Raw genomic sequence first — 27,365 nt, 5'->3', positions numbered from 1 at the left:
TGATGCAAATGTCATTAAAAGCAGAAAACGCTGGAAATACATAAGGAAAAAGTTTTATTCTCCAAAGTGTAAGTATATCCTTAGCATAATTTAAGTAATCCATTGCCATTGCGATCCTGATTGCTACAAAGCTGAAGGTAAACTTTTTGACTGCACCTATTGCACACTTTCTCCACAGCTGTATAATAAAACCCTTCTTGTGTATCAAGAGATTCTTCACTGTGATTAGCTGGTCCATAGAAGTTCAGTTAAGTAGTTGATGTAATTATGAAAGATGCTATTCATCTGCACCCTTTTATTTTACAATCCGTGGCATATCACTCCAAGCCTGTGATTTCTTTTTGGCCAGTTCAAACCATGATGGCTGATCCGCAGCAGCATTACTGGCTTTCTTAAAGTGGCTTATTTCTTCTTTATCCACCAGGGCTGGTGACGGAGCTACTGTGAATAAAACACATGGACAATTCATGTTCATGAGCTGTGCACCTACACACCCTGGCTCTTTCATTAATAACTTCTCATGCCTTGCCTTACAGTAGAAAATCTTTACATTTCACATGGAAGCTTCTTCTGCAACATATTATTGAGACAATAACCATTCTGTGCCCAAAAGAAAACACTGTTTTTCTAATTCATCAATATCTTTTGGTCCCTAAACTTACCAAAACCAACAGCATGACCTGGATTCCTTGCCATACCCTGTGTTTAACACTCAGGCCAAATAAGAGAGAGTCTTTTCATTAACAAGAACATTCATTTGCAAATTCCTCCTTCACCCAGCCCCCAGCTAACAGGAATTTTATTACCTTCCAAACTTCTGCCCTCCTTTCAAATTTGAATTTACCAAGTAGATTTAAAGTTATTGTGGAAAGACTGATGGGCAGACAGTTTGTGATCACACCATTCCAGCTTGCTGAGGAAACCACATTAAAATTGAACACTATTGAAAATAATTTTCCATGCATTTTACATTTTACACCAGGATAGTGCATTTGGAACCCTGTCCTGTGAAACAGCGCAGTGCTCTCAATTAATTAATTTCAACAAGAGTTTTGACTATTGTGCAATCAAAGTGGTAAAAGGAAGATGCCACCAAACAAAACCCCAGATGCGAGTGCTGAGAAAAGAGTTTGCCCCTGCTCTTGTGAGGCTGGGAGAGAGATTAGGATCCAACCTCTATGCTTTTTGCATCAAACTCAAGCAAGATTTCTTCTGACAAGGTTGTGAGATAGCAGACTACATTTTAAGCATTTTATTTCCTACCAGGAACATAATGTGACAGTGAATTTGTTCTCAGCAGCGGCTCCTTCACTTCAAACTTTGTCTCGTTCCTTTGTTCTTCAGGAGGGGTTTTAGGTGCCAAGTGTGAAGGTTTGCTCCATTGCTTCACAGACCCCTAGACACAGAGAGGGATAAAATCCAGGTAAAGCAGAGAGAATGACACCGGTTTGGAAGAGCACAAGCAAAGGGAGTGGATGTGGTGCCTGTCATGGTCTGAAGCCCAGTGCGCTTGTCTCACATTGGTCTCACATCTCTCACTTGAGCTGATACCTGTACAGAAAGCTCCAGTGATTTCACGGTAGCATTCACAATACTCAACTTTACAAATTCAAACTATCTCTCTGTATCTCATATTCATAATGGTATCTATGAGTAGGTTATTGTAGTCTTCAACGCAAAATGTATTCCAAACCCTTTGCACACTTCTACAAACATATATAGGATTTGGAGACAGCCTTGTTCTCTCATGTTTTCCTTCCACCTCCCACATTTTGTGGATTAGTGCACTGTATTTTTGGAGGGTTGACAGTATAATGTATTTTTGGAGGGTTGACAGTATAATGGATTTTCCATTAAAAAAAGAAATCGAACACATCCTCCCATGGATTTTCTTGCCAGTATCACAAACTAGCCTGAAGTGATGGTGCCTGGTGCCATGTGGGAGAAGGAGAAAGGGGGAGTAGTGCAGTGGCACCAAGCCTCATGCACGGCAGTCAGGAGCATCTTGGCATGTTTCTCTGCTAGCTGATATAGGGAAATAAAATGCATGGCACGAATTTTAGGGAACATTGCCAGCTAAAATCTGGAGTTTCCTATTCTGACACAAACTGTATTTTGGGATCATTTAAACCCTTGGTGTTTTAAGTGGTATGACAATGTTGAACATTATTGCAGTTCATAATCTTGCCTAGATATTTTATTAGGTGTTATTTCTTGTTAATGTAACCACTGCTATTTTTCGCTGTCTAGAGATCTCTTATTCCAGGATATAATACAGCTATCTGGGTGTCTAAAAGTACCAAGTCTGAAGCAAGAAAGTAGGCTGTTTGCACTGGGAATGCTATGCTGCTATAGGACACAAATGCTCCTGCATCAGTGCCGGGTTCTTACTGTGCACCAAGCAACACAGGCAGCACTCACAGGCTGCTGCTTCCCTGAGCCAGCCCAGTACCAGGGAAGCCTTGTCAGTATTCTGGATGAATGCCAAGCACTTCTGTGAGCACAGCTTTATCATCTGAGACGATCACTTGCTACAGGTTTCACCCTCTTTTGCATGGAATCTTTGGAGAGACAGTGTCAGCGCATATTCCACCACATGGGCGTCCGAGTTATCCATATACAGAGAACCAGAAATTATATCTTGGCACTGTCTGCAAGTGCAAAAGTTATTTTTATACTGTTTCACTTCTCAAGGCTCTAAAAATTGTTACCTAGGAGCTTCTGGGACCGAGCTGTTCATTCAGTGTTAAATCAGTCAGGAGGTATAGAAGGTTCAATGAAATGCTGTGCTTGGAAGGATAATTAAAGAAAATGTATTCCCTCTGTATTGAGAGAGATCTGAGATGGTAGAGTTTAGCACCTTGTTTGGGGTATTGTAGCATGCAATGCACACGTTAGATCTGGTAAGTATATATTGGGCACCCAAAAAATCGTACACACCTCACATAGTTCCAGAACTTCTCAGAGATATAAAATTACTTATCTGAGCAATGAGGGGACTCTGAATCTGTAACACATTTCCGAGAGCAGTGTCTTTGTTACTTATAATTATACTCATTAAGTATCTGTAATCGTTATGGCATGACTGATAATATAACAGTAGATTCAAAGAATACTAGAGGAAGGTGACACAAAAGCATCACGAATTTGTACTGTAAGTACCTCTGCTCGTTCCTTCTCTTTATTCTGTTTCTCTATGTCTGACTTCACATCTGGAGCCACAGGTTTTTCTCTGTCGGGTTCCTGGTCCTGCTGCATGCCCCTCTGCTTTTGCCTCGCGATGGAAATCCAGGCTGGCTCTGTGGGGCTGTCGGGATCTCTTCCAGGGTCTCCAGCAGCCACGGGGGAAGGCATGCTTCTCTCTGTTGGCAGGTGATTTATGTACATGGTTATTTGAAAGAGAGATGTCATTAGCTCGTGCTTGCTCAAGATGCAGATTGGTCCCAGGACATGTGGCCAGCTTGGGTAAATAGGAATTCTGTTTAGTTCGGTCTCCAGGGAGCAATATTCCTGTGCTCACTGTTTCAACTTACCGTTTTACTGGTGAAAAACACTTTGCATCTTTGTTCAGCTACAGTCGCAGTGTCACTGCTCTCACACGAGGGAGAGGCAGAAACCCATTTCCCAAAGTCTCCCCCTTCTACCTCCTCCTCCTCCCATCTGCTCCGTGGCCTCTTGGAGACAAGCAGCAGCTGGTTCAAAGCTGGACACAGCTGGACTGTGGTGCTGCAAAGGCAACCTGCTCCCTGCTGCCTCTGCCCTCACCCCTGGCACTTCCCATGCCCCTGCCGTGGCAGCCAGAGCCTTCGCCTGGTCCCTGCCCTCCTTCCCCCCTGTTGGGAGCAGCCTCCCTCGCACGGCCCCATGATGCCTGTCGGTCCTGTGGGTGACTGAGCATGAGTTCGTGGTGCTTGAACATACAGAAATGCTGCTAAAACCACAGGGTTAAGTCACGGTCTTTTCATGTGAGTTTTACTGTGACTTATCCCTGCTGACGCTGACCGTGCTCTCCATTGTGGCCAGCCACTCTCATGGTGCTCTACCAGAACTGAGATTTCAGCAAGACAGGAAAATAAAAGCACTTCTAGTGTAAAGGGTCAAAAGTTCTGCCCCGTTGTCCTCACAACTGCTACCCAGGAACAAGAGGTACACAGAGGTACGGGGAAGTGAAATACCCACTATGCAAGTATTCTGTGAAGGAAAATCCTGCCTGTATGGTGAGCAGAACTATATCAAGAGGAGAGACTCAGCTCCTCTGTTGGCTCCAGCCCTCAGGTTCTCCACTTCTTCATTGGCTCACAGTGCACTCAAAATTCAGTTTTCCAACTGTGTGGTTTAAAAGATGAACAAGAGCAACACTAACACCCTTAGAACCACGTTAGAGCCACGTCACGGCCTTAGGGAAAAATAATTTAACTTCTCCCAGCCGTTTCTGGCCACTAACATACCCAAATTTACAGAAGGCTATTTCAGAGCAGAAGTTAAGCTTCTCATCTTCAAATCACATGTGGTCATGCCCCTAGGAAAAGTTACCTAGGTAGCATCCTTTGCAGGGACCCAGGAGGAGGCAGACCCATCCAGGAAGGATTACTGTCCCAGTGTGCCAGCCTCCCTCAGGCCTCAGCTGCTATACTGGCACAGAGCTGGGCCACCCAGCTACAGAACCCCATGGAGATGACAGATGTTTCTGGAAGGCTATGGTCTCATTTAGAGGAATGTGGCCCCAATCAGGAAAGCAGGCAAATGTCTCTGAAGGCACATTTGAGAAGCCTCATGAAGGCAGAGGAGATGAAAAGGATGATGCTCTCCCAAGAGCTGGAGTCTGCAAACTCAGGCACATTATGAAAGCCCACAAACTTCCTTTGCTCAGGGACTTTCTCAAGTCATTTTTGTACCTCACCAGAGACAGACTAGTTATTTGAGCAAGAAAACAGTGTAAAGCTTATGTCAGCTAAAAACCACAAAAAGAGAAAACACAAGTTTTGCTTTAAGGCCAAAGCAAGATATTTTGCCAGCTGATGCCTGCATTTCCCTTCGTGTTCACCTCATGTGATCTTGCAGGGAAAATTCTGAGAGAAACAAGCCAGAAAGTCCAGCTGTGCAAATGCAGCACAGTAAAGCAGGGCCCCTGGACACAGGAAGAACTTCCCCCTCTCTTGCAGTTACTCCAATTCTCTGCATCCCACCTACATCCCAGCTTTCCATGCCAACAGCTGTTCCTCCCATATTCTTCTTCTCTTCACTAGCTGCCCTGGCTTCATTTTTGTCTCAATTTACAGGATGATAGAAAATAAGATTGGAGAGATCTCAAGATGTCATCTGGTCTATCCTTCAGCTAAAAGGCAAGATCAGTTGCAAGATGATTTTCACATAAACTGTTTCCTGACAAATATGTATCTAGCCTGTTCTTAAAACCCTCCAAACATGGGACAGATTTCAGAGTCTCCTGAGACAACCTGTCCTATGCCTTTGCTCTTCTTTTGCTGCCAGATCTTTTCCCTGTTTGGTAAGTTACGTCTTCCTTGCTTTAATTTAATTCCTTAACTTCTTCTCCTGTACACTATAGACACAGGCAAATTACTTATAGCCTCCTTGTGGCAGCCTTTTATGCATTTGAAGACTCAGACCATGTTTTCCACATTTTTAAAACGTTTCTGATTAGTCTTATTCTCTAGATCACTCTTGTGTTTGTAGGAATTTTCCTAATTTGGTCCAAATCTTCTTCAAAATATAGTGCACAAAACTGGCACGTAGCACTTGAGATGAAATGGTGCTGGCATCAGGTGTTATGGAAGGACCACCTCACTTCACCTGAGATGGTCTCCTCTACACATCAATCAGTATGATGAGTTTCTTGCAGTATTATATTATTTCTGTTTTGTCTTTAGTTTGTGAGCTCCAGATCACGTTACTTCCCCCCCTGCTTTTGTGCCTGTGCATCACATTATGTTCGCACACATAACAGAACTTTTGACTTGTCTATATTGAAAATATTATTTTCAAACTACATTTCCACTTTCTCAAGATAATCCTGATTTCTGTTACTGTCCTCCAGTGTGCCCACAGGCTTTCCAGCTTAGTAATACTTGCAAATGTAATAAGCACGCACTTAGCTCTGTCACCCATGCCATTAAATATACTGAATAGTGTCACACCTAATATGGCCACCATCTAATATGACAGTGAATCATTGGCTGGCACTCAGTAGCTTTGCATCAATGCAAGGAATAGCCCCACCAAGACTATATTTATAGGAACATCATGATATTTATAGGAATGCCCTATGACACCAGCTATCATTTGATTTGACTGCTCTTGACGAAGCCATATTGGTTGGAACTTGTATGTATGTTATCTTGTAGACGTTTTGAAATAGCTCAATTATTTCTTTCAGTGTTTCATATTAAGTCAAGTGGTATATAACTCCTTTTCTCCCTCTCTCTCTTTTCTCTATCTCAGCTGCCTTTTCAAGAAGTGCGACCTTCTGGAGTGGCCCTTATCTTCCACAATTTGCCAAGATAACCACTATCAGCTCAAGGACTGCTATCCCATCTTCTCCGAGTATCCAATCTAGTTGAAGATGTCCCTGCTCATTGCAGGGGGGTTGAACCAGATGACCCTTGAAGGTCCCTTCCAACCCAAACTATTCTATGATCCTATGATCTCAGGACAAATCTCATTAGGACCATTCTCAGTAGACCCACACAGTTGAATTGATATGAGGTCTGCTAATGCACCTGCCACCACATTCTCTCTTGTGCTTGTAGCCCATGCCCTTGAACCTGTCTGCACCTTTTTAGGTCATGAGCAATTTGGGCAGGATCTGTTAGTGGATTACCCAGTAAAGCCGGGTACCACGCTCCATCAGTTCCCAAAGCCCCACTGTGATACAGACTGACTGCCAACGCTGAAGGTGATGGTGATGTCTCATCTTCCTCAGAGGGGAGGATCCCTCACACAATATATAAAGTAATTTTCACTTTAGTTAACTTTTATCCAAATTAGTTAACTAATTTTCCTAGCATCCTGTAATGAATAACTATCCAACATTTATGCTCAGTATTATGAAGATGTTTCCTCATTGAAGCCTCCCTGTGCTCTGCTGGACTCATCCTGTAAATCCATCCCATCAAACAGATCCTTCCTCACATGTACAGGCCTCTTCTCAGCCCGGAGAAGACTGGCTGCTTCTCTGACCATCCAGCTACAGGCACACCACCACACACATCCTTTTCCATCACCTTTCTACTTTCTTTCACTGTTGGTAATGTCTCGGTGCTCACAAACACCAACATCTTCACCCTGAAGATCCTTTTCAGTCCACCCACCAGTTTTCCTATGATGTTACGAACCAGGCTTCTCCCTTGACGCTCCTATTGATGTATGTCTTAGAATCATAGAATCATTTGGGTTGGAAAAGACCTTTAAGATCATCGAGTCCAACTGTTAACCTAACACTGTCAAGTCTATCACTAAACCATGTACCTGAGCACCATATCTCCAAGTCTTTTAAACAATTCCAGGGATGGTAGCTCAAGCACATCCCTGGGCAGCCTGTTCCAATGCCTGAAAACCCTGTCTTAGTCTCTCTGATACAAAATCACCCTTTGTGTTTTGTCCCATTTTCCCTGTCACACCACAAGAGCTTTCTGTAAACACCAACTGAACCACACATTGCTCTTCCTCTGCTCCCACCACACAATCGATACCAACAAAATGACTGCTATGCCCAGGCTCTGCTTAGTGCACTGCATTTGATGGTCTTATTGCTGCCTGTGCTTCTGTTTCTCTGTCATCCTCATGGATTTAGGATTCATCTTCCTGTTATTTTGATGTGCACTGCCTAGCACAACGGGGTTCCCAGTCACGCAGCAACATGTCTGGAGGCTGCTATTATAAAAATGTTTTTCATAAGGCAGATACTCCTAACGAAGGCACCAAGCACTTTGGCTCTTCAGACAATTATCCCTGATGAGACGCCAGACATCCTAGTCATGCCAATTACGAGGCAGCCGAATTAAAGCCAAGTATCATCCCATAAGAGATGGTATCAGAATGCTTCTGTGATAGCAGGGAACAAAAGCTCTTTATTTTATATGTATCTGTATGGGTCTGACTTAGGACAGCAGAGTACTATCACCTACAGAGGATCAAGAGCTTCTGGGAGGGGCTTTCTTGTTTATTTAAGCAATTATGTTCTGCCCTTGTTCCTGTGAAAGCCTTTGCTGCAGAAAGCCAGGCAGGCAGGCAAGGCAGGGGACATGTCTTCTCTTCAGCAAAAAAAAAACATCAGATGCAACCTGTACAGGATTTTCTACCTCTTCTGTCAGGCAGAATTACTGTAAGGGGTAGAAGAGGTGTATTCACTATTTATTATCTTTCCCATTTCCCAAAGGTTTTACATCCTCCCACCTCCATCTGGAGAAGGCTTCTTGGCAGTATATAAGCGCCATTTTTCCAGCCATAAGGATGAAAGGTGATGAAGTAATCCAGGTGAAGTAAGTTGGCAGTTTGAGGTGATCTGAGACTGTCCTACAGAGCTCTTGGTACCCTGAGGGGCACCAAAAGGCCAAAAGCTTTCTCAGGAAGTGACTATTCACAAGAGAAGTGTTGCTTGCACATCTTCCTCAGTTCAGTGACTGCCTGACCACCTTGAACAAGCCCTCCCTATCTTACCTCATCCACTCATGAGACAGTCTGCACACTTTTATGGTTCACCATGTGGCGAAGCACAGCGTTTAAGGAACCAGACAGACAGTGGAACGAAAAGTACTCAAAAGCACAATCTAATTCCTGCTTCTGCTGTACATGGTGTGCACAACAGCTGGCACAGCAGTTCCCAGCTGGTAAATGCACTTTTAGGGTGATTACATAGTACGAAATGCAAGCAGTGGCATCCTGCGTTGACAGCTGTGTGAGTCCGACAGGCCACAACCACCACAAACGCCCTGTGTTTCACTTCTCCTCCGATGAAGCAGGGCTGAGCCTCTTGCTTCTGCGTTACGATTGGGAGACTTCCTGAATAAAACTAAATTCTGAATCATATTCTTCAGTTCTTATTACAACATGTTATTTTAAACAATATGCTATTCAACTTGTTACTGAATAACTTCATTAGCTAATAAAGGATATTGCTGGCAGCGATTTGTCTCTTGTTCACTCACAGTTTTAACCTCATGATTGGATCTTTCCCTGGTCTCCTTAGAGCTGACTTGGCCTGAGGCTTTCCAAAAGACAAGCGAGCCTCCTTTTCCCCTCAGGATAAGTCACTGACTAGGGGAAGATACCAGGTCAGAACTTGTCAAGCCGCTCTGCGTGTAATGTCACCATTTATTAAAACTAGCATTTAATGTAAGCTGCTGAGGTCTTCTGCTGCCACTTGCAAGCACTCCCAGAGGCTGCTGAAGTCCTCCCTTCTGCTCTTCACCACAGCCACCAAACACACAGACAGTTGCAAGACCAGCTGCTTCATCTGCCTTCTCCATCACTTCTGCAGCTTCCAGACTGACCCCTGAGGACGAGCCCTGAAGCCAATGAACCACAGCCACCTTCTCCATTCCCTCCCCCACATCAGAATCAACCAAGCTCCTCTCCGCTGGGTCACAGAGTGGCAGGGCTGTCTGCCTCAGTGGTCCCTCAGGATTCCTCTTAATAATTCCCCTGCTGCAGCCTCATTAAATGCAGGTATCTGTTTCCTTCAGTGCCTCACTAAAGCACTTTTTTTTCTTTCCTCAGACTAAAGCTCTGATCTTATAGATGAAATTTGTTCTGCCTAAATATTGTGGAAATGAATGTGTGCACTTCTCATTGATAGTTGGATATTATCCTTTAACATGTGTCACACTGGTTGTGTGAACAATAAGATGAAGATAAAACATTAATCTTTATGTACAAAAAGAGATCTTTGGTTGACTTGTTATTGTGCATTCGTTTATACACACACACACACAGAGTGAGAAAGAAATACATACCTATTTCTGTCTATTGACAGACAGATATATTCAGTGTATTCAAGTGTATCTGGGGGTGTGTGTGCTGCTTATATGGGTAACTACTGCAAAGACGTATTTAAACATTACCCTGAGATTTAGGGATTGATTATTTTTTTTGGAGCTGGCCTCAGATATTGTTGTACCTGTTTTCTTTAAATCTAAAAGCCTTTGTGCACACAAAATACAGTAGACTCTTCATAACATTTGTATCTCATACCTGAAAATGAACATCTTATGCCTGCAAGGACTTCAGAGAGTGGTTGCTCTTTACATACATCCGTGCAGGCAAAAGGTCAGAGGCAGAATATTAGAGCCTTTTGAAAGTCATACCTCTAACAGCAAGCAAAGCTAACTTGTGGATTCCCTGCGTATTTTAAAAGCAAACATACTCAAAACTATTCCAAACAACTTTATACAGGGAGATAACACCTCCTGTATACAACGGTGTCATTGTTTTATAACACTGCTTATGCATGCATATTTAATTTCACACTGTTGTATTTTTGCTCATTTATAAAACACCAGTTATTTTAAGAAGGGCTTTACAAATGCATATGACATTTAGTATATCCTGGCCTACATATTTCCCTTTGTTTATTAAAGCACTACATGCATTTGTGTCAGTGTACACACCCACTTCTTTAATGTCACACAAAGCTATTCTAAAAGATTTGGCTAAGTATTTCTGACATTTCTTTCTTCTGTAAGCTTCTCTGTGAGGTATTTGACTTTTGGTTGGATCTGTACCACTGATGCCAGGAGAGTCTTTTTTACACAAGAAACTGCTATGTTTGCATCAAAGTCTATTTCACTGCTGGAAAACAGCCATATTGCAAAATAGCCTGACACAACTGAAAAAGCAACTTATTTTGGAAAAAAAACCCCTAAGACAGATTTCTTCTCAGCTGTAGCCAGGACAGCATTAAAGCAATGTCTTTTTTTACATAGAGAGAAACATTTTTCTTGTCATTTCAGAGGCTGTATTTGCCAGACAATACACACCACTTTCATTCACTGTTACGTTCACCATCTCTCCCTGAGCTCCTTTTCTCTGTTAGAGCATGTCTCCCTGCTACAGCTCCTCAGTTACTGACTTTTATAAATCCTAATATTCACATTCACCCAGGTATTGCTTATGGCTTTGCTCCTGTAACAACCTGTTAGCATATGTTAATTGTTTCTGCCCTTTACAGGATTTACAGCAGAATGTATCAACCCCAAACAACACAGCTTAACCTTTTAATTCCTACAAATACTTGTGGCTTTGGTTCCAGAAACTTAAAAATTACTCCTTCTGGGGTGACTAATTTCACAAAGCCATTGAAAAGCCACCTTGCAGGGTGACAGAGGCCTGGCAATCCCCAGCTAGTTCTCCAGAAACCTCTGGAGAGCAGGAGCGCTGCTTTCTCTGGGGTGGTGAGCCGCCATCCCTCCCATAGCCTTGGGTACCAGGAGTGCTGAAAAAGCTAAAAAATGAACTGAACGAATCAAATTGCTCTGCTCACCGCACAACACAGCAAACTGACCTTTTTGAGATGAGAGTACATGAGAAGGGAACTGCAACCCCTTACATCACCATTTCACAGTTCATCTTGTTCAGCACAGGGATTTCCTAACATGCAGTGGGAAGAAACTCCTTGACAGCATAAAGTGCCTCCTGATGGTGACCACAGTTCTTCAAAAGGGCTGATGAACTCAAGGGCTAGGAAGCGGCTGGGTGCCAGTGTTAAGGGTAGACGGACAAAATAAAGTGGGTGTCCCAGCCGATCAGGAGGCCAGAGATGGCTGGCAAGCCGTGCAATCTACAAAGGGCCGTGCTGATCACACTTGTCAGATTTCTCCTGCTCCCGACTCCCTGGGCTGAGGCACACATTTCAAAGAACCTAAAATGCATTTGGGCAGTGGTATTGCCCCACTAAGCCCTCATTGCGTCCCGTTGCTCTCCTACATCTTAGAGAGGGGCATCGCTTCTGGAGCCACAGTGCAAATGCCCTCACCAAGGCTGGTGTGGTGCCAGGGCGACCAGAGGAGGTGAGGACACCTTGTTCACTGACAGCCAGCTCAGGTAGATGTGGCAACTTAGCACAAGGAGGTACTTGGTCAGATGTCTAAGCAGAAAGGTCTCCCAAGGGGTAGGAAGGACCCCAGGTCAGTTTGAAGCAGACTCCTTTGTATTTAGAATTAAACTATTTCTGAGTCTGGCATGCCCACATATCAGAACCCCTTTATCAAGCAACTCGAAGTTGGAAATAGGTGGAAAACTGTAGCAGCTTTGCTTAAGGTGATAGAATAAGATCAGTGGGGCATTAGATAAGGAAGAAGACTATTTACCACTGCAGACCAATCTGAACCACTGTGTTAAACAACCCCAGGCCATATAGATTCGGTGTAATACTGCCAGGTGGAGAGGAACATGTCCAAAACAGGGCTCCTTGACCTGCAACTCCAGGTTCAAATTCTAGGTGCGTGCAACCCTGCCAGTGGAGCCAGGGAACAGCTCCCATCTGCAGACCCTGTTTTGCAGAGGACTGTCCTGAGCCTGTAGGCAGGAGTCTCCTGCACCCCAGGGCTGAGGAGCAAGAAGAGAAGCCTGGAGGAGAAACGTGCTCCCCAGCTCCATTTCTTTCCCTTTTCCCTTCTCCAGAACCCGCTGTCTCCTGCCCCACTCCCGCTGCAGGCACCCGGGGCTCAGCAAGAGGGATGAAAAGACAGGCTGTGTGCTGGAGTGCTGGTACCTCTGCTGCTTCCCTCTGTCCTCTGCCAGACCAGCCCTACCATGCCAGGCCTCCTCACTTGTTCCTGGTATGACCTTCCTCAGAATCTCAATCAATCAGAGATTTGGGCATCACCTCAAATAATTAACTACTCCTCAGGGCAGGGCACAGGGGAAAAGGCCCTTAAGGGAGGGCTGGGATTACACAAAGTGGGAGCACCTTGCTCATGGGGTGCAGGGAGGATCTGGCTGGATGGCTGTGGGAGCCTCGTCTGGCCATGGAGGCAGTGAATCCTTTATGGCTGTGGGGAGAGAAGGAAGCTGTAAACATGGCCAGACCCCTGCAAAACCATCTGCAATTCTGCAGCAGGTGACAACTGGAATCAGCTGTCTGGGGCCAGGAGGAGGCTTTTGTCATGCTACAGGGCAAGTAGCTTGCTGTGTCCTGAGGTCTTATTTTGGCTTGGTGTTTCCCTGCCTCTAAGGCCCAGAGACTGACCCCAACTGGACTAGAGCAACCACGGAGGGGAGCTCTGCAGCGGCACAAAGAAACCTTTTCATTGACTTGGCCGCAATCTCCTCCTGACATTCTTAACATCAGACAGATTCAGGGCAGGGAACGAAGCTTCTCCCACTTATCAGAAGATGGGAGGATTTTTTTTTCCGTTTTGGCTGCTCTCTGAAGTAAAGAGCAGAGGTCTCCTGCTAGAAATGCTTGAGCATACTTCATCTCACTTGTTTACTGTCATTGCAAAGACCTCAGACAATGGTGCCACTTCCATTTCTTTCTGTTCCCTGCCTGTAGCACAAAGCATATTAGTCTCCAGAGGACTGATTTTTTTTTTTTTTAACTCCAACCCAATTATATCATACAGACAACAGGGTGAAATTTAACAATCTGCAGTAGACAGGATCTTATGGTTTCTCCTGGCTTTAAACTCCAGGAAGCTGCATGGTAGTTATTTTTTTGTTTTTAAACAAGGAATGAGTAATGATAAAGATGGATAAATGAATAAGCAAAGCTCACAGGAGACAATAAATAAATGGCGTGTTGAGCATGCCAGGCAGTTACTAGTGTTTCTGCCTCAATGCTGTAGTAACAAAGAAGGTCTAGAGGTTTGAGTCACTCATCCCATGCAGGGCACTCCACTTAATATGTGCTCCGGGCTTTTAAATTGCCATACAGCAGCTCTGAATGGGGATGCGTAGTGGCTTGATATTTCTGTTTCACAATACTTGCTAATGCACTTTATTTTTTGAGTGTCACTTTGAACATCCTTTAAACAATTCCCTGAAATGCAAAAATCATAGACAAAAATAACTTATTCTCTCTGCTGCTTCTTCCCTGCTGTCCTTCTGATAATCTTTTCAGCAAAGGAGAATCAAGGAGCAACATCACTGAAGGCAGAGCCGTCAGCTTGCACACACCAGTGCTGCTATTGACACGACAGGGCTGCCTCACGCTCTCTCACCGATAAGGTCATTCCTTGTGAGTTAAGACAACTTTATAAAGTAGCGGGAGTCTTACCAGGCAATTTACAAGGATTTGGCTTTTTCTCCAAGTCTCTATCTTCATTTCTGGATTCAGGAGAGTGAATTGCTTTGTCCTGCTTCTCCTTGTTTGCAGCAGTAATTGGAAGGGTGATGTTTTGCAAGGCTGGCTTTTTAGGCAATGGAGGTTTGCTACTAAGCTGTTCAGAAGACTTAGCTTTGGGTTTGATCTTTTCATTTAAAGAATCACCAATATTTGTATCGGCTGTTTTTTTGATCTGTGCCTTATCACCTTTCAGAAATGAAGTCAATCCCTCATTTTCTAAATTAATCTCTGCACTGTATCTTTTAATCCCTTTTGATTCTGGTGATGAGTTGTCTCTATATTTCAAGGACAGTGAGGTGGATCTAAGTTTCACTTGAAAAGGACTTTTATCTTCACAGCTTGGCTGGTTCTGAGGTATCACTGAAGAATCACTTGGCACCGGCACTGCATCGACAGCCGGAGAAACGCAGCCAGCCAAAATTTCTGTAGGTTGGCCTGAGTTCTCGGAGTTGGACTCTGGCAGCCAAGCCTGCTTTTTGTTGCTACTTTTTTCCTCCTCCAGATCTGATCCTTTCTGCAAATCTTCTTTCCACTTCTCATTTCCCAAGGAGACCTTTTCTTTGGACAGGAAGAATCCAGTATTTAATGGGCTTTCCAACTCTGATCTTTCTGGGAAATGTAGGCTTCTGGTCCTTGGTCTCTCCCATGCAGAGGAGACAGAAAACTTTCTCAAGGCATTGAGTTCATTGGCTGCTTTTTCAGCTTTCTTCTCCAAAAGTTCCTCCTTGTGGACCAGCAACTGACTGTTCTCCTTACCAGAAGCAGCTGCCTCTTGTGCTGTCTTTGTTTTCTCCAGGGAGCAGGAAGCAGATGGTCCCATCCATGCTGAGGAAGCAGGATGTGAAACATGGAATGAGTCCATGGGCTGGAGAGAGCCTATGGAAAATTGCTTGCTGGACTCTGACAACAGAGCAGCTTCTTTCTTTGTGTCTTTATTACAGGGCATTTCCACAGGTGTCTGTTCATCCTTCTGTATATTTTTTTCTGACCCTTCCAAGCAAACAATACTATTCTTACTAATTGAAATATCTTCTTCAGATGCTATTTTATTTACTGAAAACACAGTAGGAGGCTCCTTATTTTCTTGATTTAAAATATTGATTGACACATCGCTCACATCCTCAGCCAACAGAACTGGTGTTTCTGAGGAATCCTCTTGCTTTTGTACTTCTCTGTCTGGACTAGAGTAGGAAGACGTTGCAGAATATTTGCCTCCTAACAGCAATGAGGACTCAGACTTCACACACGTTGTTTCCAGGGTTGGTTGGCAACCCTCTGGTTTATTCTCTGGTAGCGGAACTTCCTGTGCAACAGCAGACTCAGAAGTGGGCTGAGTCATCGCTGGTCTTGAAGCAGGAGGAAAGTCCTCAGGCATTCTGGGCTTCAGCCAGGAAGCCACATCCTGCGCTGCAGCTGTGCTGCATGGCAGTTCTTGATTGCTGGCTTTGAATACAGCACACGGCAAGTCTGTCTCCCTCTCCTTTTCATCATCCTCTTCTTCTTCTTCTTCTGGGGTACAGCTCAAATCAGTCAGAGATTCAGACTGGGTCCTCTGCAAGAAAGAAATTCAGAAAGCCCCATCACCATGTACAAATTCACTTTTTTTCTTATTTGTCATTGCATTTATAAGCGAGATCTTAGAGAGGAAGGCAATACTTGCCTCCAGTGCTGAGCTTGCTGTTTTGTCAACCTACATACTGGATGCTTTTTTTATTTAAGCAGATCCTGGAATATGTATTTAACTGATATAAAAGCAATGAGTGACACTTCCTCCTGCACAATTAGTGCTTTCATGCCTTTGTAGATGGGAAGTTTATCAAAACAATGGCCATTGGGCTGTCCTTGGCACTTGATTCCTCAGAACATACTGGGTATGTTGTGTTGCTCTCAGGCAAAAAGCAGCACTTGAAAGAGAAAAATCTGTCCCTTTGTATTTTGCTACTCTATACTAGCATTAAAAATAAAACAACCCATTCTTCCTAAAGCATGATTCCAAAGAGGGAAGGGTACAGAGAAGGAAGATCAAAACCTAACAAGTCCGTCTGGTTACGACACTTTATGCCAGCTGAGTATCTATCCCATATGGTGGTCTTCTGTCTTATCCCACTGCCAGAGAGCATTATAGCCTTGCCTCTTTCAAGTAGAGGACTTCTTTTCCGTTCAAGGTTAGACTATTAGATAAAAGTTTATAAACGCATATGTAGTTATCTGTGAGGTCTTTTGATTAAGCTTCAGGTAAGGACTGGCTAAATATACAGGGTTATTTGAAAGCACATTATGAAGCTGCTGAATATGCACTTTCATATGGTCCCTGTATTAGCTCACTGTTTCACTGTAGTTTGTTGGGTAAATACCTATTCTGAATGTAGGCCCTAATTCCAAGAACACAAAACTTGCACTCTGAAGATACTTTTAGGGTTCTCTTCCAACTTCTCATTTTGAAAGTGCAATTGCAAAGACAGAGCTGCGATGCCACCTGCATTCACAATCCACATACACAGGAACACAAATGCACAAGACATCGGTCAGCAAAAAGCAAGGTGTGCAGGCAGAGTTGGGCAGGAAAATATTAAAAATAGTATTATCGAAAGATGTGAACACCCTCCATGGAAAACCAGGAGGGCTCAGTCACCTGGCAGTTTATGGGCACACTGGACAAAGCAATTTTATTTTGGTACAATGTTACCAAGGAAGAAGAGGTTTGATCAGTGAGTGATTGCTTTACATGCATTTCCAGATAACTGGCTTCATTATGGTGCTCTATCGAGCTGAAAGATCACTCACAGATTTTGCAAAATACAGCATGTCAGTGAAAATAATACTTAGAGACAGAAGAAATAATATTCCCGGTATTAAGTAAGCCAATTGAATGGCTTTAATGTGTTTAAAATATTGAAAGAAACCACAAACAATAAAATAAAAATACTGTAGTAAGAGCTACAAACTTTAGTTATGAAAGAGGAGAGAAAGAAGAAAAATTAAGCTATGCCCCTCATAAGATATGAAAAAGAATCTGATAAATGGTGTTTTAAAAGGATGGCTTTCAAAACAACAATTTTAAAAATAATATACACTTTTAAATAGTTTAAATAGTTTTTAATAGTATACTAGTATACTTTTTTTTTTTTTTTTTTTTTTTATGGAGACTTATTTTAAGTCTGTAGTGCACTTAAAGGGTTTACAAGTTTCGGAGCAGGGAGAGAGCTGAATTAAGGACAGACCTAACAAACAGAATTCAGTTCCAATTAATAGGTCACAATTTATTCTTTCTGTGCTTTTTCAAAATATAAGCCAAATTATATTTGGGAAGTTAAAACATCTCCATCAATAGTTCCTCAAAGACTCAAGATTTTACAGGATCTTTCAGACTAGGAAAAATACACAAGTTGATCATAACACTTCCAAAAAAGTTTTTTTCAAATAAGAAATGAAGCTGTCAGCCCCAACTTCTGCATCACAAACAAGATACTAAATTGTATTGCATGGTAGATTTATGAAGAAATTGTTACAGAAATTCATAATATTCAATCTGTTCCTAGTGTCTACTCCAGCTATGTAGCCTCATCAAATAACAACTGTTAAAACCCAGTTAAATATGCGGGCCACAATCTGACTTTTCTTATCATATCTGAGTTCGAAATATAAAGTCCAGTAAGAACTTTCTGGTTTGGTGTCAAAGGTGACACTGCTTATTTTCAAAAGTACCTGAGAAAATCTTCTCATTTTGCTGGATCTCTGATTCCGGGGTTTTATTAAAAGCTTGTGTTTAGCAGCAGAATTGTCCAAGCAAGAGGAAAGCTCAGGTGGAGTGTCAAAATCAGCTGCAGGCAAGATGGTACTGTCAGATATCGGGGGAGTTCCAGTTTTAGCACCTCCATGCCTGGGGAACATCTGACTGTCTGTAGAGCAAGATCTAGAAGAACGACCCAATGTAACCTGAAAAAAAAAAAAAAAGAATCCCCAAATAGAGAATTAAAAAAAAAAAAAAAAGTCATAAAACAAAGACATGGTAATAACAATTCTACAAAGAAGAGGCCATGTTTATGGGCATTTTAAGGTTGCTTCTTTTACTTTTTGACATCTCTTTAAAATACATTGTATTTCCTATTGTTGCATGTGGAGTATCAGCGTTAGCAATTCTGTGTTTTTAGCTGCTTGAATACCATGGTATACTGTCCACTGGAAAGGACCAAGTCACATTTAACCAGAAGAACTAAAGCACACAAATACACAGCCACCATGTTTAGAAGACAGATTCATGAAGAGTATTCAGTTTTGGAACGCAAAGGGCCAGTTTCCTTTCTGCATCTGTCCTCCAGCATCTGTGCCTGGGCTCCTACCCACAGATAGGCTGGGCTGGAACATCTCTAGCTTCCTATCCTTCATCAGATCCCTTACAACTCTACAACACCCTCCTAAAGACAAAAGAATCAAATGTCAATGGTCTTGACACTTAAATCACCTCATGTATTTATATCTGTAAAGTAACTAGGAAGTTTAGCCAAAATGTAACATTTCATTTATAGACTATTCTGGGGAAGGAAACCATGGGCAATTCCTACTAGAGGCCAATACCCCATCTAGAAACAACTCCTGAACGCTCCAAGGGGTGTAGCACTTTCACAAAGCTGGAATTCAGCTTGCCTGCGCACTTCACCAAAACCTACCCCAGTCTCAGGGCTGATGCAAAAAGAAGACTGAAAAATTTATGAAAAATGACTTTAAAAAGGTTTCTTCCTTTATCTCAGATTCAATTTCTGCAAATAGGCAAAATTATATTTCCAAACCATCTGTCGTGGCATTAACACGACCTCTGACAACTCATGACCACTCCCTTCACAGGCTTGAAATTCCAGTTCATTTCATTAGAGGAGCTTTCCTCCTTTGCATTCCTTCCTCTGATGGCTTTCTTCTTTCTTCTTTCTTCTTTCTTCTTTCTTCTTTCTTCTTTCTTCTTTCTTCTTTCTTCTTTCTTCTTTCTTCTTTCTTCTTTCTTCTTTCTTTCTTCTTTCTTCTTTCTTCTTTTTCTTTTCTTCTTTCTTCTTTCTTCTTCTCTCCTCTTATTTCTTCTTCACTTCTTTCTATTTTCTCTGGAAGCAGTATTTTACTGAGACGGTTGGAGGGGAGAAAGGGAGAGCAGGATAGTGTTCATTTTATTTAGGGAGGGAAAAAGCATCAGTGTGTTTTGCAAGTGGAGTTCTGCATTATGCACTGCAGCCAAAAGATACTGTGTAGTGTGGCAAGGGCCTGCTACAGCTTCCTCAACAGCCAGGGGAAAACTCCCATTGATTTTAGCGGAGGCCGGATCCACAGCTTCCGATCATGGTTTCTATTAAAAAAAAAAAAAAAAGGCAAAATAGCTCAGCTGTGCTGAATAATGAATGCTCTCATCAATTTTCACTCTATAATACCTACAGCCTAGTACTCAAACATGACTAATGTACAACAAACGATATGTGGCTGCATTATACATTAGTATCTAACAGTGAATACATTGACATTTCAGCTCCATGATAAAGATGCAGCACATGTTTCCTTTCAAGGCATGTCATTGTTTGCCTGCCTTTCTTCTGGCTTCTGCTTTTCCTCGAGAGCTTTCCATGTCTCTTGTTGGCAGTGCTCAGTGTTGGCCATTATGCTGGAAAATCAAGAATCTGGTTTGTTACTTAAATTTCAGCAGCCCAAGTAAATGCCAGGTTGGAGCCAGCTGTAGAAGTTGCCTGTCCCATGAAGCCTGGCTCTGGTGAAGTCTGATGGAGAAGGGGACAGATGGCAGATCCCTTTCTCCAAATCTCACATGCACATGGCTCAGTTGTCCTTCAGCTGGTTGTGCTGGGTGGCACAAGGTAAGGCATCATGACGGAACCCCATCCCCAAAGCCCAGATGGGACAGTCGCAATCCTTTTCTCCCTTTTTCAACCCAGGAAAGCTTCCAAGACACAGCAAGGTGCCACTGCTGCCCAAAACCTCAGGGCTGTGTTGTGCAAAACTCCTCAGCCCCACGAGCTGGTCTCCTCTGACTTCTAGAAGCCTGGCTGATCTCTCCGAAATGATGGGTAGCAGACCCTGCAGTTTTGGAGGAAAGCCTTCAGATGGGGATACTTTCCGGCTGTGCTCTGAAACTGGACTGGGATGAAGAGAGCTCTGAGCTCAGTGATGGGGCATGTGGAAAAAGCTGAGCAACCGCAGAGTCACCACTGTGTCTCAGGAGTCAGCGAGTGAGTCAGAGTGATGTTAATGGAACAACAGGGAGACATAAATCCTCCTGTAGCAAATGTGCATCTGGACTGGGCAAATTCACAGTGAGCCTATACCAGTTTTCAAGAAATACCTTTTTCACATGTTCTCTCATATTTTTTTTTCAACATACTAAAATTTCCCTCCATATAAGCAGTTTTTCAAACAGCTTCATGTGAAATCCAACAAGTGTGGCCAGAAATCCCTGCTGAGCCCTGCTGCAGCTGCCCTTGAAATACATTTTGCATAATTAACCAGGAATAGTCAGCTCAGGACACACTTCTCCATTTCCTTTCTGCAATTCTCCTCCACCCCTCCTTCTATTTCTAGAAAACGCTTTTTCCTTTACCCCCTATGTTGTTTCCACCATGACTCCAGCTACAGACAACTACAAGGGACTCTTCAGAGCCTTTCCAAACTGCCCTTTAATCAGCCAGAAGGGCTGGCTGCTGATTGAAGAAAGCCATCTATTTGCCTGTACTTGTGCCCTGGAAACATCACTTCAGCAAAATTCACAGCTCGCAGGTGGCTCACGTGGCCAGAATCCGACTGAAGGCTGGACCTCTGACTCCTGAGAAGCAGTGTCAGCCACTGCCACCAGGCAAACACTTTCTGTATCGGTGTGAGGTAACCTTGTACTTAAAGCAAGGATCTGGGCAGATTTCAGAGGATCTAGATTTTGTTCACAGCTCCTCAACAGGCTTCCTCCTTTACCCTACGTGTGGAACCCAAGCAGCCATTCCTGCAATTTCCCATCTTTGAAAAAAGGGATACTGTTTCAATGTCTAAGTCTAGTTGGTCATGCTTGGAGATTAAATCATGTCTGTGAAGTTTGCTAAGGGATATGAGCTGTTCTAGAGAGCTTAATTTTTATCAACGGGAGGTTACTTGGTGTCAGAATTATGTTGATAAATAATCATAACTTTTATGTTAGATGGACAAGTATTAAAAAACACAGCAAACAGACAGGCATGCAATTACACACACACACACGGTTGTTTTTTGCAGCAGACAGACAACAAAATAATATTTATATCTTACATGAAAAAAACCCTTAATATATGTAATTGGTTGGCCCTTAATACATTTGGCAGAAGTTACCTGTTCTTCTTCTTCACTGCCTGTTCCAGCTAAACTCAAAGAGCTAAGGTGCTTGTGAGAGTCAGGGAACTGTGGGATGGAATGAGGAAGAGATTCAGTAAAAGATGACAAACAAGCTGGATATACTTGCAGAAACCATCTACACAAAGTGCACACAGGAACTGACAATGTAAGTTGTTTTTCTCTATAGTCTTAAGGATTAGCAAGGACACTGCAAACAGAAAGTGTAGGACATGCAGATAAAGAATGAAATAATGTATAACAAAACTATAATTTAAAAAGAAAAAAGTTTCAAATTCTTTTATGTTTCTTTTTCTGATGACAGTCTAGAAAAACATTAAAGAAGAGAGCTCTCTTGTCAGCACATTCAAGCGAGAACCCAGTATCCCCATGCACGTGCACAAACACATCCTCTCCTTCCTAGTTCTGCATTTTCTGGCATGATATTTATATTTTAACAGGAACAGGGATTCTAAGTAGCTGTTTACACAGAGAGATAGCATTTTCCCATTTTGAGTAAGGTAATTCAGGCATAAAGTAGTGATACATATAGCAAACCAAATAATTTATTCTGCCTTCCACGCATAGGTAAAACAAGTCATTAAACATTGATTTTTGTCAACACCAGAACTACTCACTGTTGTTGTTGTGCCTGAATTTAAGTTTTCACGGAGCAAAGACATTTCTGGAGGGCTCCTGGGTAATCCATCATCCTCAGAACTGGTCCCAGCATCCTCTGATCGCTTTGCATGACGTCCAAATGGAGGCGGAGGTCCCAGTTTCATGGTAGGCTGGAGTTTCAGCTTCAGCATGGCATAAAATATATTAGCATATGATAGTGATGGAGGTTTCCCCAGCACATTTTTTAGCTCAGGTCAATGAGTTACCTTTATTTTAACCTCACAATTAAATGATCCAGAGCACAGGACATCTCACTTGAGGCATTCTCTTAGGCAGTCAAACAACCTATCCATTTTTCAACTATCATTTAAGTAAAGCAAGATATAATACTGCTGTCTAATTAACAGATGTGATATTTAATGTAAGCTGCAGATAGATATTACTTACTAATCAAATGTTAAAACACAAATATTATCCCAAAAACTCAAGCCTGGTAAGCCATTCCACTTCTTGAATTTGAAAAAATTATGTTGTATAAATTACCTGTAAAGCTCTAATCCGATCAGAAACATTTTCTTGGGAAAACACTCTTACTGGCCTTGCAGGCTCTTGCCCAGTCTCAGGGATGAAAATGCTATCATGTGACAAAGCTCTGCTCCCCATAATGCCTTTATGTCTCCTGGAATAATACAACAAATGAGTGAAAGCAGACAGACTTTTTTGCCAGTCCTATTACTCTAAACTCAGGTGATCTGTTAAACATGGAGCAGGAGATGGGTGTGTAGCACACATCACACACCAGAGTCCAGACTTCACTGTGAACTAAATACAGTCATTCAGGCTAATCTAGGGAACACCTTTAAAGACCAAACAAAAGCTTGCAAATGCCGTTATCTGTCACGTTAACAAACTGAAGCAAGGTTAAAGACAGTTTAGCCCCAGCGACTGAGTTATATGGTATGGAAAAGCTGCTGCCCCTTGGCTGGCAGCCAGCAGCTGGGTGGTGTGACAGGGACACAGGTGAGCCCAGGTGCAAAGTGAAGGGAATTCACACAAACAAGGCTGTACCCAAGATGGACTGATTCTTGCTAATGTAAGACCGGGTCTTGCAAGTGACTGACCAACACCATAGGAAGAATAAGTACCTTTTACTATTTAAGTGTGGTACAGCATTTAGCATATCTCTGCAATGCAGGTCATTAAGAAAAATATTCCAGGCAATATAGTTTTCATATAGAACCATTTGCATAAATCTTTACCAGATGCTTACAGGGTCCTGTGCTCTGTATCAAGATCCCCAGGATTTACCTTTGTGAGCGTGAAGGACACATTTTTTAATGGACATTCTTTGTGGGCTGGTGAAAGGAAGCGAGAGATGCTTTGTGGGTAGCTTCTCTCATATTCTGTTTCCTGCTTTTGATGCATGTGGTGCCGTAACTTTTTTTGCAAATGTTACATGTGGGGCAGGAACAACTTGTTTCCTCATGGCAATGGTACAGGAGACCCACAGACAGACAGCTTGCTGCTAGTAGGTCTCTTGTGCCCATTTTTCTCAGCTCTGTTCACAGCCTGAGCAGGGACCAAAAATACATGCACATGGCATTTTTTCTAGGACTCCCTTCTTTTAATTTTTTTAAAGTAAGACAGCTATGAATTGGCAAACCAGAACACAGAACTGCTTGGGTTCATGTAAGTATCAAGTTAATTGAAGAGACACTCTACAGAAGCAAAAAAGAAAGACAAGAACTGTGTATTTTTGGACCTTAGAGACTGTCATAGGACATTCAGCAACATAAACAAACATGGCAGAAAATAACATTTTCCTTTTAATGGCTGCTATAAATATGTTTGATAAAACAATAACAGGAAAAAGTTGATTTGTATTCCTGCTGCCAAAGGAAGGAAAGCCTGCTGCTTCTGCTTAATGCATTACAGACATTAGAAGAAGAATTTATCTAAGTGAAAACGTGATCTCTGCAATGATTCCAGAGTCAGACAGATCTATAGCAATTTGCAAGATAAGTGCCAGGCAGGGCTGTGATGGCTGCTCAATGCACCGACATATTACAAAGACTGCAGCGGCAGCCAGATAAGCAGCGTTGTTCCATGTGCACATTTACGCCAGTGTGCTACCTTTGCTTTCTCTTTCTAGAAGACATGCACCTCCCACATGCATAGTGGAGGTACCTTGGATGTCTCCTCAGATCATGAGTGCTCGAATTGATTTTCCTTCCTTTCAAGGAATTTCCTGGTCTTTGTCTGTCTAAGCAAATACTAAGGAACAATAAGGTATCAACCCTGCAAGTAACAGCATAGGAACATGGCAAAACCAGCCAAAGATCGTACCTACTCGGACATGACCTTGTTGAGTTGTGCATGAGGGGGAGAAAATCTGAGCATCCATTTTCTTAAAAATACGTTGTCAAACACCACCACTATAGCTCACTGTAAGACCTGGTGCTGCCAGCCAGGAACCCCTGGGGCTTCAAGCTGGACTGTTACTGTTGCCAATGCCACAGAAGAGAAAAAAAAAAAAATCGTTAATAATTTATTTTGGTTGTTTGGCGCTGCCTGGTGGCCGTGTTGTATAATGTCATATTAACTGGCTGGTATGGTTTGCCTCTCCCCATCCCTGGGCACAGCAACATCTCCTGCCTGAGGACCAGGAGGCTTGTTCTGAGAGGCACAATATCTGTCAATGCAAGGACTTGCTTTTTAGGCAGCCAAGGGGCTCCTCAGTCCATCTCTCCATCCAGGAACACATTTGAACTTTAGACTGGGTTTCTCATGGTTACCTTTCAGCAGTGGGGAACATTTCAGCAATGCCTGAATGAAAACAGGATTTTCAGAGGCAAACAGATAGACAGGCCTGGTCTAACTACAGACGATAAGCCACAGGTATCTACATTGGAGCTGGTCAGTCCTGGCTCCCATTTACATTCAGTGGGGAGAAATAGAATTGTAGAGCGTCCTGAGTTGGAAGGGACCCACAAAGATCATTGAGCCCAACTCCTGTCCCTGCATATGACAACCCCACAGTTCACACCATGTGTCTGAGGATGTTGTCCAGTCTCTTCTTGAACACTGTCAGGCTTGGGGCTGTGACACCTCCCTGGGGAGCCTGTTCCAGTGCTTCACCACCCTCTGGGGGAAGAACCTTTTCCTCATGTCCAACCTAAACCTCCCCTGGCACTTGTAGAGCCTGGTTCACCTGAGTAACTCCAGAGATCTACACTAGAATGACACAAGCCCTCTTAGAAACGTTGACTTCTTCTCTGCTGATTATAAAAGGCAGCTGGTGACTAACTCAGATGCAGACATTTGTCCTTTGGTCAGACGAATCCCATGTACACAGAGGAAATAAAGGCTTCGCAGCCCCTGGTTGCTGCTGATTTCAGTTCCAGTCATCGCCTTATCCCTTCCTTGCTTTCAAAACCTGGTGTAAATGGCTAGGCATCTACATTTCTTTAGCAATCCTTAGGAGTTGCATCTTAGGGGAATAAGACAATTCTGGTAAGATACAAGCTGAGTATCTAATTAATTTTTAAATATGGAAATTGCATTCTTTTGAAACAGTAACCTAAGGCTTATTTATGATTAAATGAAAGCTTTTTTAGTTATTATTTCTTGTTTTGCTTCATCCAATTCCCTTGCGATTTCTCTTGCATCAGCCATTTTAATTTGTACTTTCCTAAAAAAGGCAACTGTTTGAGAATGCAGCATTCTGAACAAGAGAAGGAGGCAATTTGGGGTGTATTTCACCTACAAACACTGTAGCAGTTCTGTATTTGTTTGCCAGCTAGAGTCCAAAGACTTACTCAAGTTCATCTTCAGAATCATCATTAACGTGCATGTCATGAGAGGCTGCAACGTCACTTGTTGACTGGAATAACTTCAGACCACTGCTCCCAGAAGATGACGTCTCTTTCCTTTTCTTTTTACCAAAAAACTTTTTGAAAGATTTGAACTTTGATTTTTTCTTTCCTAAGTGAAGAGACATAAAGAAGATGCAATCAGCAGCATGTGCAAGTTTTTGGAACAATAATAATTCCTTTATAATTTCTGCATAGGTGGATTTTTTTCATGGAAGATGCAAAAAAAGTCTGCTCTTGCATTAATATTTTTCAAGACTATACTGATACCATGAAATTACTACTATCTTGGAGAATGGATTGTAATGTTTATGACACATAAGAAATAATTTACAGTGGAGAATCTTTCTTAACAGAGTTTCTACTTGCTTCTTGAGAAAATTAGACTGTGAAGAAAAACTGTGGTATTAGCAGCCTGGGATACAGTTAGAACAAATTACGACTTGGAAACCCACTGCCTTTGTTCAGCAAGCTAAATAGTGAAGATAAGGACAATGTTACCAAAACCAATTTAAATGTAGAAAAGGCTTACACAGGTGGAATGTGCAGTGTCAAGAGGCTAATGCTTTTAAAAAAGTCAGTTTTATAATACAAGGCAGAATATTTTGAATGCTAATTACAAAACTCAATGGATCACAAAGTACTAAACTAGAAATCAAGCAATAATCTTGAAAAGCAATGCTAGTCTGCTTACTGAGGAAAGACCTTAATTAGGACCAGTTGCAAGTTCTGTGAAAGGAGCTACTTAAAACTAAATCAGAGTTTCGCACAAGACAAGCCAACAACTTGTGCCTGTCCCATATAAGCTGGCACAACAGCCCTGTGAGGCATCCCTGCTAGTACTTCATTTATTGTCAGATCTTGTTGGGTAAAAAAGTCAACTTAGTCACAAGATGCTACAAAAGTTTTACTTCAAGTCTCTGAAAATGTCAAAAATATAACAGCTCTTGGAGACAGGAGGAGAGAAAGGGAGAATGTGTTCTCTAAGCAAACAAATTCACTTCTACGATGGAGCTAAGCCATTGAAGCTCGAGGAGTCACATCACTTTTCATTCACTGGGGAAGGCAGCAATTCTACCTGAATTGTCCTCTCCATCTCCTTCAGTCTCTCGCATCTTAGGGTCCATTATCCTTGAGGAACTCATGTGACAGCCACTAAAGAATGTAGAAAAAGTGTCACTCAAATCAACAAAATAAAAGTACTTCACTATATATGTGTATACACAGACACA

General features: G+C 42.5%; 1 protein-coding gene across 1 annotated transcript; it reads right to left on the bottom strand.

The window, feature by feature from the left end:
• CRACDL (CRACD like) lies at positions 1-27,278 on the bottom strand (the record flags this gene model as incomplete). The annotated part of the gene is made up of 10 exons (XM_082071591.1): positions 1-441; positions 1,264-1,396; positions 3,163-3,362; positions 14,234-15,854; positions 18,008-18,238; positions 21,641-21,709; positions 22,279-22,443; positions 22,805-22,940; positions 26,080-26,245; positions 27,212-27,278. The coding sequence occupies 10 exons, from the start codon at positions 27,276-27,278 to the stop codon at positions 296-298; spliced, it is 2,934 nt and encodes a 977-aa protein (XP_081927717.1). The 3' UTR covers positions 1-295.
• Between the last annotated feature and the right edge of the window lie 87 nt (positions 27,279-27,365).

This window comes from Streptopelia decaocto (genome assembly GCF_964273445.1).
Source record: "Streptopelia decaocto genome assembly, chromosome: 1".
Lineage (NCBI taxonomy): Eukaryota > Metazoa > Chordata > Aves > Columbiformes > Columbidae > Streptopelia > Streptopelia decaocto.
This window is presented reverse-complemented; position numbering and strand designations above follow the sequence as displayed.